This window comes from Sylvia atricapilla, chromosome 1, assembly GCF_009819655.1.
Source record: "Sylvia atricapilla isolate bSylAtr1 chromosome 1, bSylAtr1.pri, whole genome shotgun sequence".
Classification (NCBI taxonomy): Eukaryota; Metazoa; Chordata; class Aves; order Passeriformes; family Sylviidae; genus Sylvia; species Sylvia atricapilla.
The window spans coordinates 47,699,083-47,717,705 of NC_089140.1; the positions used below are offsets into that span (position 1 = coordinate 47,699,083).

At 39.1% G+C, this 18,623-nt stretch overlaps 1 protein-coding gene across 3 annotated transcripts in view; it reads right to left on the bottom strand.

The window, feature by feature from the left end:
* Positions 1–18,623, bottom strand: part of ELMO1 (engulfment and cell motility 1) — a 305,386-nt gene that overhangs the window by 236,050 nt on the left and 50,713 nt on the right. For 2 of the 3 annotated variants that reach the window (XM_066321961.1, XM_066321951.1), the window contains exons 3-5: positions 17,880–18,029; positions 5,115–5,155; positions 4,126–4,198 (exon numbers count right to left, since the gene is read on the bottom strand). In XM_066321961.1, coding sequence (XP_066178058.1) covers positions 4,126–4,198; positions 5,115–5,155; positions 17,880–17,957 — 192 coding nt within the window. In that variant the 5' untranslated portion in view covers positions 17,958–18,029. Of the gene's footprint in view, positions 1–4,125; positions 4,199–5,114; positions 5,156–17,879; positions 18,030–18,623 lie in introns of those variants that run through there. The other variant, XM_066321970.1, reaches the window with a different exon arrangement.

The window sequence follows — 18,623 nt, forward strand, 5'->3', positions numbered from 1 at the left end:
ACTCACTGAAATTCAATTAATCAGTGAAAAAAAATGAATATGAAAAACATAAAAACTCAGAAAGTCCCCACCGTAAAAATGGCTCATTTCTCATCCTGCTATTTGCATACACTCCCGCACAGGGAGCCTGAAAAGGCATGGTGGAATTTCACATGAATACACAATTACAGGTTGTGCTCAGCAAAAATTAGGTCACGACCAAGATCACCTTTGAAAAAGAAAAGCACCAGGGACTCTACTCAGGTTCCCAGCATTGAGAAGATGGGGCTTAGAAAGATGGCCCATCTTCAAACACAGCACAGAGTTGAAAAATTGCAACAAAAGGAAGGTGGGGCAGCTCTTCTTGCAAAACAGAATTAAAAGTCTCCCAAAACAACTGCAGTAAACTCACTTTCTGCTTCCCTCCACTTCAAGCATTAAGAATAAAAGGAAAATGTAACAGATAGGAAAGAAGGGGAAAAATCCACAGGAAATTTTCTGATGCATCAGATGTAAAATAGAAAAACAAACACAAAAAGATTGTGATCATAAAAATGGCTTGTATTCAATATATGGATGAATGAAATGTCCTTGTACTTAAAAAGATAACAAAAAAAGTCACCGTTGTCACCACTGTGTGCTCAGTGCTGGCTCACAAACCCCTCAGCACCAGCAGCCAACCCTTCATTTCTGAGAGTTCCTCAGGTGGAGGGTTAAGAGTGACCACATTCTGCCTCCAGCAGTGAAACCGGCTTGAACACCATCCTTCCCCAGGCAAACATAGGACCCACAAATGGATCTAGAGGTGGCCAAGGGTGAGCAGCAACGAGGAAGCAGCCACACCCACCAAGGTGCAGCATCAGCCACTCCAATACCTGTCCCTGCATTGCTCGTACTGCCAGCAGAGGAACACAGCTAACAACTATCTGAGCTGTGGTTTTCAGCCAGAGAACACACATAGCACACAGAATTATACAGCCATTTTCTACTCTTCATATAGCATTTTCTTTTCTAAACCTGAGCTCCCCCGGGCTATAGTGTTCCTGAGTCACTGCACCTAATGTACATAAGCATCTAATTCTGGTACAGCCTGGATAGAGTGAAGCAAAGGTGACTTATTTATTCTTATCTTGTAGTATCTAGCATGATAAGATACTGACTCAGAAGTCAGGCTTTTAGACGTCTGACCTACCAGAGAAAAGCTCCTTCATGATAATCAAAGCCCTTAAAAAACACACACACACCCCCTATTGCCATAATTAATAATCAAACACTGAGATCATAACACTAGACAATTTTAGCTCAGGCACCATGCCTGCTTGGTTTTCTTGAACACATATCCTCTTGTTTTATTTCTCTCATTTTTTTAAAAAAAAAAAGGCTTAAACACATAATTAATAATTTCCACTGCAGTTTCAGGGGCACAGATATAGCCATACCATGACCCCAGAGGCAGCAGTCAAAACTGTATCTGCAGTGATAAGCCTATCTCTAGTAGGAACCTTGGCTGACTCAAAATTTGTTAAAAGACCTCACTTAGGCTGCCTGAAGGAGTTATTGCTACTTCTGTAGAGGCATTTTTCCAAATAATACAGCCAAAACATAAATAAATTAAGAGACAGAACTGCTTGGGTGTTGTTTTTATTTATGCATGATATAATTGGGAAATATAGGTCCAGCTACAAAAGATAAAGAGTTCTGGATATGACAGCCAAAACACAGATGGGCTGTTTGCCACCAAAAACAAAACTACAATTGTAAGCCATGTAACATTTGGGACATTTTCACTTCAAAGCTTCTTGCTATTGTATACAAGAATTCACTAATCGTTTTTCTTTCTAGTAACTTTAAACATAGTGATATTTTAAAGAGGCATCTCTATCTGGAAGGTAGTCTCTGCAGAAACATGACCTATACATAATGTTATCTGGATACATACAGACATGCAGTTCACCTTTAAGAGTTGTGAAAAAAAATTTCTTGTGAGAAGCTGTCACTACCACAAAAAAAGCTCTGCTCAAGTCCATTAATAAAAGTCAGATTAAAGCAATGTGGATTTTAACAACTAAGGGTTGTAGCTTCCTTTGAAGTGCATGTGTTTTTCCTCATGCCTGGCGATTTTCATGTTTTAATTCAGACAGCAACAATATCCTACTGAACACAAATGAGGGAAAGTATGTGGAAGGGGTGATAGCCTGTATAAGCCTCTCTTCACAGCCACTATCCAACAACCAGCTATAAACAGTGAACAATATCTAATGAAAGTCACAGACATCTGAGTAATTCTAGTGGCATTTAGAGCTCTTCTCTCTTATTTATGTGACTCAGAGTCAGACACTCTGCATATTTCCAGTAGGGAATAAACAAACTCAAAGTCCTCTCTGCAGTACAATCCAAAATGTCCTAGAAGACCATAATTTTCCATCCTTATTGCAAGTTAAAGGCAGCCAAAAACCATCAGACTCTTTTTTATGTGGAACAGAAAACATATCTCTTCTCCAAAGCTGCAGAATCCTATCCACTAAAGGTGGAGATAAAGCCTGAAATATCCCTCCAACTGCATCAGGACAAAGACCTTCAAAGAGCTGAAGTATTCACTCAATCCCCACTTCTTGGAAATACTCACTGCACAAAGTTGAAATGCCAACAGGCAAATTCAATTGTGTCTGCTTTATTGGTACACATTGTGTCACCATTGAGGGCAATTAGCAGAACAATCTCACTATTTAATTCAGTGGAGGCAAAGCACAGAAGTCAGTAATTACTTCAACAGGTTTCCTTGTAGTGGCCTTTGAAGTGTCTGTCAATCGAAACTTGAAAAGAAAGGAGTGGGGAAAAAATCCCAAAACAACACACAGGCAAAAAAAAAAAAAAAAAAAAAAAAAAAAAAAAAAAAAAAAGTATATATATATATATATATATATTAGGCGGGGGCAATATATTGAGAAGGTTGTCCAAGGTGGCAAGCAGTTAAATGAAAAATTGAAACTGGTCTGTTAAAAACCAAGCAAAATGAACAAACAAAAATAAAACAAAAAGACCCCAGAAAAAAAAAAAAGACAGAAAAAAACCCAACAACACAGCACTATCTTATAAGAAATGTTCGTGCTGTCTTGCTAAATTCAGTCTTCCCGAATGCTCAACTATGCCTGAATTTCCTTTATTTCTTGGGTGTGCATATGAATTACAGCAAGAGAAAACTTAGTTCATGTCTCAGTTGTATTAGCAAATCCTAAAGAACCGTAAAATGCAGAACAGAACCAAGACAAGCCTCCACTTAAAGAGCAAGCCAAACTAAACCGATAACAAGGTGAGCAAGAGGCATCTCTATCTATGCAGTTCAACTCAGGTCTTTTCAGCTCAAAATCCACCCAGATTAGGGAATTTGCATGTAGCCTTCAGCAGGTTTTAAGCAGTGTCCTTCTGCCACTGCTTAGAAACTGTACCTCTGCAGTACATGTACACTCTTTCAAATAATTTTTTTTTTGTAATTTCAGCAATTTTACCAGTAATGCTAGGAATGAATACTCTACTTGGTCCCATTCAGATGAGCATGTCCCATATATTTATACTAGACATTCCATTTTTATTACAGCTATAGCCTTTTCATTACTCTGTGCTGAAATCATTGCATCACTTGATGAATCACCAATTGCCACGCTACATGGGGACAAAAAAAAGTAAGCCAACAGAACTTACAGAACTGGGTAAAGACAAGATAGCAGGCAGGAACAAGTAGCAAATACTACATTGGAACTTATTTCTACCTGCTCAGCCAAAAAGGAAAGCAACATGCACTGAAGGTCTCCTCAGACTTCAAAGAGCCCTTCATGTTTTAAATATTTAGTTTCCTGTACATCACTTTTTAGCAGAATACTAAACACACAAGAATACCAAAGTTGAAGGGCTCAGTGCTCAATTCTCAAACTCAACTGACATGAAGATCTTTTCACATTCAAACTTTTATTTGCTTTTCCTAACAGACAAAATCAGTTAAAAAGTTGTTAAATCAGGTCTCCCAGTACCTACTCTCTCAATGGCACTGCATTATGGAAAGTATATTTTCATATATTTTAATTTAAAATAAATTATTGTGGCAAATATTTTTATAGGCTATGCAAGAATTGCATTGAACGATTTACCCACCTTCTCGGTGATGTAGAAATTAGAACTATCAGCATGCTGCAGTGCAAATTGGTCATGATTTGCAAGAGACCACCTTAGAAATATGAAAATAAATTAATCACAAAATGAAATCTTAATAATTCAAAAAGTACTCTTTACACTATTTTACTACGACCAAAAAAGTGTCTGCCATTCCCAAGTGTTTCTCATACTTCTCATAGTTTTCCATAGCTTTCAATGATGAGTTCAAAAGTTTAAATTAAAATCATGCTTACAAAGGGAAAACCTCAGTACAAATACATCCTAGTGATCTTTTTTTGCATTAAGCAAGATCACTAAGTTACTAAATCCGATCAAAGAAATGTACAGTACCAGAAATTTATGCTAGCTTATACAATACACAATGGATATAGCATTAAATTGATATATTACATTAGGCATAAAATACTACCTTTTTAGCTCAGCAGCAATTTGATGAATATAGCTAGTTTCTCCTGTGTGGTAGCACTTGCTTAAAACAGCTTTTTAATTAATCCATTAAACTGAAATGGAGGTATTTGTCTTGGCCAATTATTAGTCTATACTGCAGAATTTGCAATTAACATTTCAGTTTCATATGAGCAGTCACATCAACTGGGCCAGCTTACAGCACCCACTGGACTCAGTGCTCAAAATTCAGAGCCAGAGGCAGTGCTTTAGTCCCTTAACCCATGAAAAGCAGGGATCATAAGGCAAAGTGAGTCGGCAAAACGCATCTCTGTGCAGAGAAGAAGGAAGCAGTCAAAATGAGTCACCCACATGATGGAGCTGCTTTGTTTGGAGCCTCATCTTGCAAGCAATTGATCCAAAATGCACTGCAAATTCAAAATTTGAAGCTAACACAAAAAGATTTAAGAAACTAACGACTATTATACAGGATATCTAGATTTTCATTGGAAAAAAATTTCCCCTAGTTGATTTAATACTTCAAAAAGCACTGCATCTAGTATGTACTCTATGGCAGAACTTACCCATCACAGACTTCTTTTATTATCGAGGACAGTGGCTTTTTCTGGTAAATGAAAAAAGAAAGGAAAAGCAAAATCACCAAATTAGAATACCTCTGAGCTCTCAGAATATGATTCCAAAGTCAGTAAATGCAAAGAATAAAACTTGCAGCATTTCATTGTTCATTTAACATCAAGTGTGAAAGGATCCCAAAACTTTCTGCTGTTTTGGTCTCATAAAGGTATAAAGATAGCAATTCTAGACATATGCATTATGACATTATACATTATTTTTTGCCAACCTTACCCCATATGATATAAACCCGATTTCTCAACTGAGAAATCAAAAGGGTCTTTTGTGCACATTGTATCTCATATACCCAACAGAAACAGAAGATTTATATATCAACACGAGCATTTTCCAGGAAAGACATCTGAAACCAGAAGACATTCAATAATTTTAAAGCTTCTTTTGTTCCTTTCAGAGATGGCCATATGATGACCGTAATCCTCTCTCTTAAGTGCACACATGCAGGTCCCCCTCTGATAAAACACCACCTGGAAGGTGTTAAAATCCCAGATGCATCAGTTCTGCTTTATTCTCTACATCTGTGAGCACAGGACCATTTGGATTGACTCACAATAGCTCTCTTGCTTTGGGTCCCAAAATAGAAGAGAAAAAAACACTCTAGCCTGTTGATGTTGCAACGCTTTGAACCTTGTTATAAACACAGGGTGCACACACAAGTGTTTTTAGAAGACTTCTGTCCAAGAGAAAATGCACTTTTATGTCCCAAACCATAGATGAAATTGCGTGGCAGAAAGAAACGCAACAAATTTTACCAGCTGAGTAACTACTGAGCATTTTCCCCCAATACTAGGTAACCACACAATGTCACATATCTGCTGCTTCACAGAAACTTCCCAAATCACCTAAATATCATAGGATCCCCCTCTCTAATTACTTCCAATAATGACAGTACACCAAATTACTAAAAAGCAAACAAAATAAACCAATACAGAAAAATCACCACAAACTCATCCATAATTCAACACTATTGTCAAAATAAGCTATTTACTTTTCATTTTCGTAGAAAATGATTAGTGGAAAAATTAGTCCAGTATCAGGGCATGTTATGTGAAGGAAGAAATATTTTTCCCTTGAATTTGTTTTCTGTGCTTCACCACTGCATAGACAGAAAGGCAGAGACTAGACTCCTCGGCCAGGTCAGGATCAGAGAAGGATTTATTATTTCAACAGTCCAGTCACCTAAAGCCAGTTTATAAGCAGGTAGAAACACAGCACAAGACCATTTTAATCAGACATGAATGAAAGCACCTGCTGAAAGGATTCTGTTCCTGCTTGCCATGTTGTCTCGGTCCTTGGCTTCCTTCCTTCCTCTTTCACTGCCATTTCTATTTTCACATGACCACCCAAGATGATCCACACCAGGGAAGTTAATCACACTAAAAGCTGTCCCGGGAGAAGGGGGCAGGGGGGAAGTGGTTTCACCAGGACCGATTTCCTCATCTGCCTGGCCATGTACCTAAATGATTAGCAAACACCAGCGCATGGGAGAACAGGCAGAAGAGGGAAACTGCTCCATTCTGCAGTAGGAACATGTCCCATCTCCACAGCAACTTCTCTGTTGCCCTGACTCAGTTGTCTGCATAACAAGCAGAGAAGGCAGATTATGCCACATTGAAAAAGTGAGGTTTACCCCAGTTTTTTGGACTGATTAGTTCCTCAGTCTGGATTACTGTGTCACGTGTGTACAATTACTTTGACATGCTGTCCTTCTCTCTAAGGGTTATTTCAGCTTCTGCAATCCTGAGAGCGCAACCCTGGCTTCCAATTCCTTTCTTTCCTCTACCTTTCAAGAAAAACAACAACAAGAAATTTTGGGGGGAGGCACAGAGGGAGGAGCACAGCTTTGTGTGGAGCTGGCTAACCTCGGCTTGCCTTTCAGCACACATGTGCCAGCCTGTAGGCAAACTGCTGCCAAGCAGAGTGCGCAGCTCTACATGCTGCATGCCCTTCACCTCTCAGGATGCTACTGTAGGTCCTGTTCTGATACTTCCATATTTTGACAAAATTTTATCTGGGTTATTAATTCCTTTTACAAAGTAAACAGAAACCAGCTAGCAGATTCAATATAATGGAGGACAAAAAAGGTTTTTCTTCCCATTACTTTCCCATAGGACCCATAGTTTCCCATTAGAAACTATGACAAAAGACAATTTAACAACCTAAACTAGCAATAATAGAAATACTGTGAAGGCCAGATTAAATTTCAAGAAATTATTTTGGTACTTCTAAGTTCTCTACACCATCAACTTTTATGTCCTTTCTCAATCCTATTCACCTCCTACCCCCTTTGCCTATTCTAAACCACCTTTGCATCATTATATGACAAAATCTGAAACTAAGAACTTGGACAAAACAAACATAAAACCCCTGCAACAAATCAATTAGAACCTTTAAAGAACAGCTAAAAGAAAAAGAGCAAGTGAACCCCATATAATAAAAAATATTTATATAGCTTCATGGTACAGTTTGGTCCTCCTGTGGCACTACTGCTGCAGCACCGATCTGATAAGCACAACTCATGAAAGAAGCAACAAGATGAAAAAAAAAAGTTGAATTCTTCCGGGACACAGAGTTTGCAATTAGTGATTTGATAACACTTTACAATTTGATAAATGTAAAATAAATACCACCACAGCAATACTAATAACTACTAGCAATACTAACAAGCTGCTGCTCCTAAAAATCCCTTGGGCTGCACTCCCTCTACGTATAAGTCTCCAGAAAAAATTCTTTCCCCTTCCCTAGCTGGGAGCTAAATTGCCCCCAGCACACTGTTCACAAGAGGGTGGTCACTGCAGGCAGGTGAGGGCTGCCATGACTCCCTGTGTGCACTCTCCCGGGCAGAGGCTGGTTGGCAAGAGCGTGCTGCAGGGACACTCTGGCAGGCAAGAGCACAGAGCTGGCAGCAGCACTGCAGCCCTGCTACCCTGGCTGCACAGCCAGGCTCCCTTACCAGCAGAACCCTGCCCTGCTCTGGGAGTAACAGGCAGCTGAGTGCCCAGCTCCTGCAGCCAGGTCCAGAATCCTGCCACAGCCTGCGAGACACAAAAATATGTTTGGGTACCAGTGTCAGGATAAGACTGTCTACTGCATGTGCAGGACCACAGCACTACTAGAAAACAGAGAAAAAGGAGATAGTCTATTTTCTTTTCATTTTTTAACCATGGAAAATGAGGTAAAAGTCTGTTTCCATTTTCTGCAGAGTAAATCCACTTGGCAGGCCATTCAAAGTCACTTTTTTTTTTTTTTTTCTCCTGGCTCTAAATATCTGCCAAATGTCAAAGAGCATATATTTGAAGGTTTTGTTTTCTTAATATTAATAAAATTATGTTTATGGAAATTCACTTACCTTTGCTGCATTTACAGTTCCAAAAAGTCAAATTTACCTTATTAGTCAATGTACTTCAAAGAATTTCTTACAATCAGTCCAAAACTATTTTGAAGTTTTTCCTTTATTGAAATGAGTATTTTATGCTAGCGCCTTTTTTTTCTTTTTTTGGTCACTGTGTATTCTCCTAGACAGTGAGTGAGCTTTTACATATTCTGAGATGCTCATTTAAAGCTCTTAGAAGATCAGGCTGTTGCTTTAATGTACAAAGTAAGAGAGATCAAAGTAAACTTCATGCTCCCTACAGGAGATAACACCTTCAACTAACTTATCACAGTATCTGCACTGAACACATTGGTTAGAATAAAAGTATTTTCCTATTGTAGGTATTAAATTGATAGCTGAAGTTAAATGACACTGAGGCATTACAGCCTTGTGACTTACTGATCTGCACATGAAGGGAGAATCCTGACAATGACACAGAGCATATGCAGCACTACAACCAATGTGAATTTATACACCTGGTAAAGCTCTATCTGCATTGTCTGGCTGGTGCAGGTGTGGCCCTAATGACATTCACCACATAGGTCACCAATTCTGAGCTCACCTGCACATATCTCAGTCTGGTCTCCAAGTTTTTGTGTGCTGGGATGCACACAGATCCCTAACTTGGTCTTCTGGAGTACCCACCCTTGATACTTGGCAATATTTGGTAGCACTTCCAAAGTAACTTGCAGAAGAAAGACTGAGATTTCCCATTCCAATTTCTCACCAGCTTCATACTTTCATTCCTACCCCTATGGAGAATTCACAGGGAACCAGTCACCAGGAAGAAGTAAGCACAGGCGTGTAAGACTGTAAGCTGCGTTAGTCCAGACCACTGTTTTTCTCCAGAGAAATCATGGGATGAGCAAAAGCGAGCAAATAATATCCAATATATCAATGCTTGCCAACCTCTAGGTCCTGTTAAAACCACTAGTAGTACTCCAATTTGGGTTTAAAGCACTTCCAAATCTAACAGCAACTGTGTGTGTGTGTGTGCATGTGTGAACTGTAAAGAGGACAGAAGCCTAAATCCAGGTGGAAACCTGTGTTACATGTGCCGTTTTGGTATACTTTGTGCAATACCAGGAAATCGTAGACAGGTTTCTTTTAGGCCAAGTCTGAATATATTTCTTTTCCACATGACTAACAGAGATTCATTGCTTTTTCATTTTGCTAGGTTGGTTTGTTAGGTTTTGCTTTTTGGGGTTTGGTTTTGGGTGGGTTTTTTTTGGACAATGATGGGAATATCCCTCTCCCTGTCTGACACCTTTTAACTGCAGAAGTAACAAGAAAACCCTTAACTTTGCTGTCTTGAAGCCTATCACAGAAAAAAACAGCAGATGCAGCACATCTGTTAGTATGAAACAGCATTCAGGAAAAAAATTCTGTTGCTGATCTGTGCATCTGTCAAAACCCAGAACTTTAAGTCAGTATATACATCAATCTTATAATTAATGCTATCATGATACTAATAAATCTTTTTCAGTGCTAAAGTCATTCTTATGGCTATTAAAAAGCAGAAAAACACCTCTTTTCACCATCAGTGGAGGCTTTATCTGTCACTGTCATGCACCAGGGTCCACAGCGGACTGGTGGCAAACACCAGATGCCAGGACGCCTGGTTCCATTCGCTACTTCAGCATTGGTTTCCTGTGAGAAAGACAGGATCTTCTGAAAGGGGGAGATGCTGGAGTGCTTTGGACTTCAGCCTTCTCAACCTGCTCTGAACCACTCTGGGAATTAACACTCCTCATTGACTACAATGGAATACTGGTGAGACCAGACTTGTTAACTTATTATCGGGCATCTGTAAAAGATGAAAGACAGGATTTCTCTAACCCAGGGGAGCACCACAGAAGTGAAGGCCTGAAGAACAGGGACACCACAGTGCCAACAGTAAAAGAGACCATAAAACTCAGCCAAGGCCAGGGCAACACCAGACAGTTGTGGCAGTGCAGCAACACAACCCAGGGCTGGAAACTTTTGCACTTCAGAGACGACAGGCAAAACCCTCAACAAGTGCAGCTGCTGATGGGAGAGAGCTTCTTTCAGCTCAGTTCACAGCTCTTAAGGCGGCAGTTTTAACACGTCAGTAGCAACACCTTAGTATAAATTTAGCAATAGGAGTTCTACAGAGCTCACAAGACTTAGGGAAACCCGCGGATTCATGTCCTCTCCCCCTTCACTCTCATCTGCAGCTTCCTCAGTTACTCCCTTCTCATCCCCAGAAGAGATCCTCACTCCTAAGTCTGCATTTCACCTGATCTAAGCCCTGACCCACAGATCATATGTTTAGGATGTTACAGTACAACAAGGAAGCAGTAAAATATGATGTTTTAACCAAAAAACCTCAATCAAAGAAGAAAACCATAAACAGTCCATATCTAGTCCTAACAAGCCAAAACAAGCCAGTTTTCTCAAGTGTAAGTAGGAACGCTAAAAAATCCTAATCAAGAGTACCGAAAAGTTAAAAAACACCTATGGACGCACAGTTGTGGATTTCAGCATGTTTGCATGCAGCATTCTTGCCACTTATATTTATAATACAGCCAAAATACACTTTTAAATACAAAGCAGGGCTTTGAGATGTGGCTTTTCACACAGCCTATTAGGAGAGCATGCCTTTGAGGACTGAGTGAAGAAACCCAAAACCCTCTGCTCATGACTGTCACATTGCTGGTCTACAAGGGCAGATGTTCCTTCACGAAGGCAGAAAAATTTATACTGTGGGATTTTTGGTATTACCCTCTTTTATATCACAACCCGTATGTCTATAACTAGAATTGAGTTGTAAAGTGTGCCTGGATACTCCAGCTGGCCAGAATGTGAATTAATTCATCAATCCATAACTTCAGGAATCTTGTTGTTACACATTTCCCATAAATAAGAGCAGAGCTAACTTAAGAGATGGGACTCCTGCTGATAGCTAAAAAAGAATTTATGGATGCAACAACCTTAAAGTCATGTTTAGTCTTCATCTTGAAAATGCCATCAGCTGCAGGCGGCAAAATTCAGGCTCCAATAGGGAGGTTCTGGCAAGAATTATGGAGCCAGTAAAATCAGACATGAAAAAAGTCAAACCAACCAAAGAAAAAAATCCACAAACCCACAAAAATCAAGGGGAGAATTTTAAAAATGCTTTATCTCTTTCTAAAAAAAATATTTTTTGAACTCCTTTATGCTGGAGATCAGGCAACACTGGGTTATTAGTTCTGTAGACCTCAAGTGTATCCTAGCTCTACTTGCACTTCTGTTTAACAGAGAAACAACCAGCCAACCAACCAACAAACCCCATCTACTGCATTGAACTTACGGCTCTTAACCTAGGAGACAGCACCAAGTAGAAAGCATAAATAGCATCCATTAGACTGCAATTCATAAAACATTTCTAATTTTTCTCCTCCTCACTTTCTTTTACAGTGTCTAAACCTTCTGCACAGCTATTACCTCTTCCATCTACTAGGCCTTGCTGCTGCCTCTGTATTAAACAGAAGCAGTAAGACAGAGTTTTTATGTATTTTTCAGTGATGAGGTCCCAGCCACACACACCACAGGACATAAGTTTGCAGCTTTGAAAGACTCCAGCCAGCCAGTGGGAATGTGGCTTTGGACAAGCCAGACTAATAAAATGTAACATGTGACAATAACATTGCCCCTTTTATCCATGCTGGCTGGCTGCCACCACATCAAAGAACTGAGGCTCTAATGACTACTCCAATGCTGCAGTCCTGTAAGAAAAGGAATCATATTTTTCAAATTCCATTGTATTTAATGTTAATTATGTTAACGAAGCATTGTCTATGTATACAAGTGTGTCAGTGCATTGAATTATATCCTGTGCACTAAAACATCTGCATTATTGTTTCCAAGGTTATTCTTGCTGCTGAACAGCTTTTGCAAAATAAATAAGTTAAAAAATGAGACCTTTTGTTAGTCCAACCAAGGAAATGGAAAAAAAAATCACATAAAAATAATGGATAGGATTTCTTTACCAGCTCTATTAATATTTTCACTAAGTTTATATGCCAGTGAGCACCTGCTTTATGATCACTTTCATAATCAGTTTTGTGAAGCTGAAATATGACAAGTACAACAAGGAGCTATAAAACTCCAAAAGCAGCTGTTTGGCATCTAAACAGTGATTTTAAGTAAGCCCTACCTTTAACAAACTGGCTTAAGACAATGAAGTGGTTTTCATTTCTTTTTCAAAAAGTAGCCACCTTTTGGCCAGTCTTTCATCAGCAGCAACTAACATCCTCCTTCAGAATGGCTGAGATACAGCTGCAGTGGCCAGCCTCGAGCACTGGCTCCTTTGCCCATCTGACAGAAAGGAGCTGTTGCTAGCAAATCCAGGCACAGAACGTTTTTATAAGTCAGTGTTAGATTTTTCTTTTTTTTTTTCTCTCCCCATGAGCTGCTTCATAGTTCTCTACCTTCAAGAAACTGAGATCTTGTCAGCTGTTAAAGGCACTGACATTTCGCTTTACTATAAACTCAGGATGTGCAATAACATGGGAAATCTTAGCAATATTCATACCAAAAATCATCACTATTTCCAGCTACTGCAGTACCATTACACTTTCTGGGCAAGAGTTCATATAAATTTGCAGGTTTGTGGAAAGGAGGCAAGAGCCTCTCCCTTCATTCCCTTAAGAACCAAACCCCTTGATTTTGAGAGAGTCAGAGTCTGGAGCCAGAATGAAGCACAGAGAGCGACCCTTCACAGTGTGGTGAGACATCAATATCCCTTTCTTGATCACTGCTTGAACAATGGTGGTGCTCACTAATATTGCATACATTTAGACTCGTGATGCCAGGATTGTTTCAGTATAGTGCTATTACTAGTGACAGTACTTGCAGAAACTGTACCTATTCTTAGTCTACACACGTGGCAGAAGCTATGTGCCACTTTCTTTTCTCTAATTAAGCATTTCACAATCCCTTTTGAACTTCATTTTTCCCCACAGTTTGAGAAACACTGCACTAAATCAATTAAGAATCCCCAAGGTCCAGATTTAGGTCTGAAACCAGATTTAGGTTTGAAAGATCTTTTTAAAAAATAAAAAAACCTTACTGGTGACCTTTTAATGAAGACAAAAAAAAATTAAATGACACTGGCAGAAGAGAAGGGACAATGTGAAAGAGACTCTTAAAAGAGAAACTTGCTGAGTAAATCTAAACTTTGGAGAAAACATTATTGTAAAGCAGCCCATGGCTGCACTTATATTAACATGAAATTGTCACATGACAATGATCCTGTAAATTTTGCTTGCTGTATGAGACTTGTGCTTTGAAAAGAAAATACAGCTTTCCTCCTCCCCCACCCTCCCTTTCCTTTTGCTGATGTAAAGATTCACATCTGCTAATTTAATCCATGTTTAATGATCTCATATGTAAAAGCAAACCTGGAGGAAGAGGTTGTACAGCCAAGTTTATAATTAAACTATTCCTTTCCATAGGAAGGCCTTGTTTGTTACCTCCAAGGCGGAGGAAGTACATCCCCCAGCTTAAAGAAATCTGGTTTTAGTACAACTTGGGTTCAGACACACAAATGGATTTGAATGGGATAAGCCAATATAGATGTTGTCCCCAAATATCCATCTTGTGCCTCTCATGGAAGCTGCTTCTCCTGCAGCAGGAACAGTGTAACTGTAAGTCCACAAAGTATCCAGGTAACCTAAAACCAGCACTGGCTTACCTAAAATAATTTGTGCTGTGAAAAAACCCCAACAGTTAAGAATTACACATAATGGGCACAAATTAAAGCATGCAGGCTTTCACTGAACAGAAGAAATAACACCCTCATGAAATAGCTATTTCTGGGACAAACAAAGAGAAGACAGGATAGACTAGCCAGCATCCTAGTTCACCTTTAAAGACCCTGCACAGTCCTATTCTTAACATCTTCTAGAATGATCAGCCAGAAGAGTGAAGAAAAAGATAACAGACAGTCAGCATCTACCATTCGCTTCTTCCCCAGACTGCATTGCTAAAACGTCCACAAAAAGATCCCAATGCAAATTCAGACACCAACTCATTTCCATTCCTCCCCTTACATGACAGAAAGACTAAAGCATGAAAGATCAATGCTATACACAGTTCTTAAAGGCACAATCAAGTCTTCATATTAAAAATTAATTTTGGGCACAGTTTTAATATTGCTAGTACCGATATATGGAGGAAGGAAGAGTCTGGATGCTATTTTTCTAATTTATAATTGAGAAAAATTATGGAATTGGGGGGGAAACCCAAATAAACCCCTAGTATTCTGAAAGAGAGTAACTGAATTCAATCAAGTCCATCTCTCAAAAAGAGCATGATTTAAAATCAGTTCTAATGTGTAGAGGGATCAGCCAGTTGTCAGGTTTACTGCAAATGAATTAGTTTTCATCTGGTAAGAGAGAGAGGGGAGTAAATAAAAGACAGTTTTGCCCTCCTTGTTTAAAGCAACTTTGCAAGAAAGAAGCACTTGTAAAACCCTGACACCAAATAGTACATGTCAATGAAGAAGGAGAAAATTTTCTTTATATTCCTTGGAAGCAGGCATAGAGGCTAATTCTAAAAGGCACTTAATTATATATTAATTTTTCTGGCACAGAATCTCTCTAACTGAGTGAGACTAATTTTGCATGATTAAATTTAAAACCACCGTTGGTGAACCCAGGTTCACAGACTCATAGAAATGCAGTGGGAAGCCTCAACTTGAAAGGCTCTGTGCCTCCTTAAGTCCAAGTTGTCAGAAGTCACGCATTTGAAGGAGAGTGTAAAGTTTAATAACATTTGGTGGAAAAAATACCCATGAGCTCTTTTTAAGGCCCAACACCTGCCAGTACACCACTGTCTATGGTTCTGTTTTCACAGTGGCATTTTTTCACTTTGAAAATATTTTACTCTCTTCATTGCTAAGAAAAACATGCATATACACAGCAAGTAAATTAGAATAATGTGCAACTGAATATAAGTACATGCTGCCAAAGTATATGCGATAAGCAACCTTAAAAAACCTCCCAGATTTTCCTGTGATTTCTTATATGGTATTTGTACTTTAGTTTTTGGAATGGCCTCAGTACCCTGAATGATAAAGAACTGGCATCATGCTATAGTGATGAGGTTTTGCTGGGTTTTTTTTTTTTTGTTGTTGTTGTTTGTTTTTTGTTTTTTTTTTTAAAAGTAATATTATTATGCTGTTCATTTAAATACTGTTTTTCTTGACAGTAAGAAAGTGAGAGAAGAAACCAACATGGAAAAGTTTTTAGGATTTTCTGAATGTATGTCAAATGGTGACTGAATGTGCAGATCCCACCTGGGACACAGATACTGGCTGCAGTGTCTGGTCAGTGGGTAAGTCATTTCTCTTTTCTGCCATCCTTCTCCCTCCTCCCCTTTATCATCTCCGACAGCTAGCCATCTGAGGGATGAATCATCTCCTCCACTACAGCTCCTCAATTGAATAGATGCTTTAAAAGAAACAGATTGAGGAAAAGTTAGCACACTAAGTGAACCAAAGGCAGAGCTGTGTGTTCTGAAGTATGTATCACCCTTTGTATTTTCAAGGTTCATTCCCATATTGCTCCCAACTTGAAAAAGGCAAATACACATTTGTATGCATGGGTAGAAATAAAAGGATGTTTCTTTCCCATCTTTCTATGTCAGAAAGGGGAGGGATGAGACTCTCAAACTTCATTCCCTCATTTTCTTTTCTCTCTGTATCGGGAGCGGGCTTCTCTTAAGTCTTCTCCCTTTTGGCCTTACTTTCCCTCTTCCTCCTTCTCCTACCCATAAAGTGGCTTCAGGAAGCTTGCAAATAACTTGGCAGGCTGTTTGAGGAGTTTTACTCAACATAATTCAGCATTGATTTTTCCTGTCTCCTTCAAATCTTGCATAATAGAATTAAAAACAAGGTACCAGGAAAGTAAGCTAAGATTACAGATAAGGTATGAGAGGTTTCTGAGAGTTACTTTAAGCTTTTTGTAAATTAAACCAAATAATCTTCATATTATTTTACTGCTGTTTGAAAGGAGACTTCATAATATTTTTTTCAGTTTTGTCTCCACTGTACTTAGTTCATCATGACTAACATGCATCTTTCCCTGAACACAGTGTGCACTGTCTACCATTTGATATAAGGATAAAAAAGTAAAACATTCTTCACTCCAGAAGGCAAAAGATTTCTATGCTTACTGAAAAATTTCAGCAAATGAAGATGGAAAAGTTTGGCAGGTCAAAAAAAATCAACCTACAAAGTTGAGTTTCACTTGGGAACCCCCTTTTCCTCTACGGGGGCTTTCAGAGTACTTAAAAATCATACTGCTGTGATTACAGCCACCCTCAAGTACCATGTTTCTTCAAATTTCACACAGGAATTTCCCAGGCATGCGTCACAAAAGGGTTAAAACTACAAGTGAAACTCATTGCATTGCATGAAGAAATTACTAACCCATTTCAGTAATACATTTTCAGTGTGAATTCAAATGCTCTCCTCTCTAATAGACCTTTATAATGTACTGAGTCCCCAGACACACCAGGGTCTTAAAGACATTATAAAATGCTTTTCTTCACTCTGAATACTATTTACAGAAATAATAATAATTCTAACCAGGTAACATGCTGCAGGATTTCAAAATGTTAAGGCTAAGCTGTTAAATATTAAAGAGGTTGCTGTTAATACATGGACCACAAAAATTCAGAGAAGTCCAGAATATAAACCCTTGTATAACTTGTTTTTGTTTTTTCCCCCACCACAATTTCCTAAAAAGAGTTTTTAATTCATAATTTTGAATTCTTAAACTTCTGTACACTGCCTCCAATCCATCCATGGGGCCATTACTTTTGAACTAACCAGATAAACAGAACAACCACCAAGATCCCTGAGCAGAGCAACAAAGATCCTTCTGCTCACAGTGCACCACTATTTAAGTTCCAATATCTGCACTTACTGCAGCCATTCAGTGTGTTTCTACTCCAAATGCAAAGTAGTTATTAGAAATTTGAAGACTTTCCACCCAGAGGTAACAACACTACCACAATTTTACAGTTGAACAAACTAAGGCACAAAAGTGTTAAGTGGGTCACACAAGCAGTAAATGCCTTATTCAAGCAGCTGTTCAGAAAGAAAAAGCAAATGAAGAAACCAGCTAAACACATCAAAAACCTTAGGCAGTAAGAGAGGAAGAGGGTTACAGCCCTTATAAAAAGCACCTTCTAGCCCACATACACTCATAGGAAAATGCACATGCACTGAAGTAAACATAAATGCAGAGAAAGCATGCAGAGGAGAACTTATTCATGAACAGGGCCAGCTGAGCACAGGTACAAAGGCACTTACTTGATCTATTTCCATTAACTTGGGGAAGGCACCTGGCCATTCAATAGCCACCTTCACTATATCAGCAGGAGGGGGCATTGCGACGCTGCTGTTCTTCGGAGCCAGTACAACTGGACACTAAATACTGCAGAGAGTCTCTCTCATTCACACCTGCAGGGAGAGGAAAGAAAAAAAGAAATAATAAAAAAAGAATATTACAGCACTTCAGGCAGAACTCCAGCACTGCCACTCCAGTCTCCTATATTTCCCCTGGCTGGGCAGGTGGATGAAAATAATGTGTGTGTGTGTGTAGGAGCAGGAGAACGGCACATATTACAGGAGCAAACACAGGACACAATGCCACGACATGCTGCACAGCTCGTGCAGAAAGATGCTGAGCACGATAGAAAGATGGCTGAAGCACTGAAATGTACGGTGAATAATAGGCATGCATTAGATTTAAATAGAAAAACTATTTTTAAATATTATTAAATATGCTGGTGGGGGAAAAGCGACAAACTAGAGAAAGCTCCTGTTACAGTGTCACTCCTGGAGTCCCAGGAATGTGACTGAATCGGTTAATGCTGGCACTTCAGGAGAAGAGATTGCCCAGGAAGTCATGGCCAGGAAACACTGTTTCTTTTAACTATAGCAATGATCTTCTGGGTGTTCACAAATAGATCACTGCACTATAGCAACCAGTATGTCAGGAAGAAGGCAGAACACACAGCAGTTTCCACATATACATACACACACGCACACACA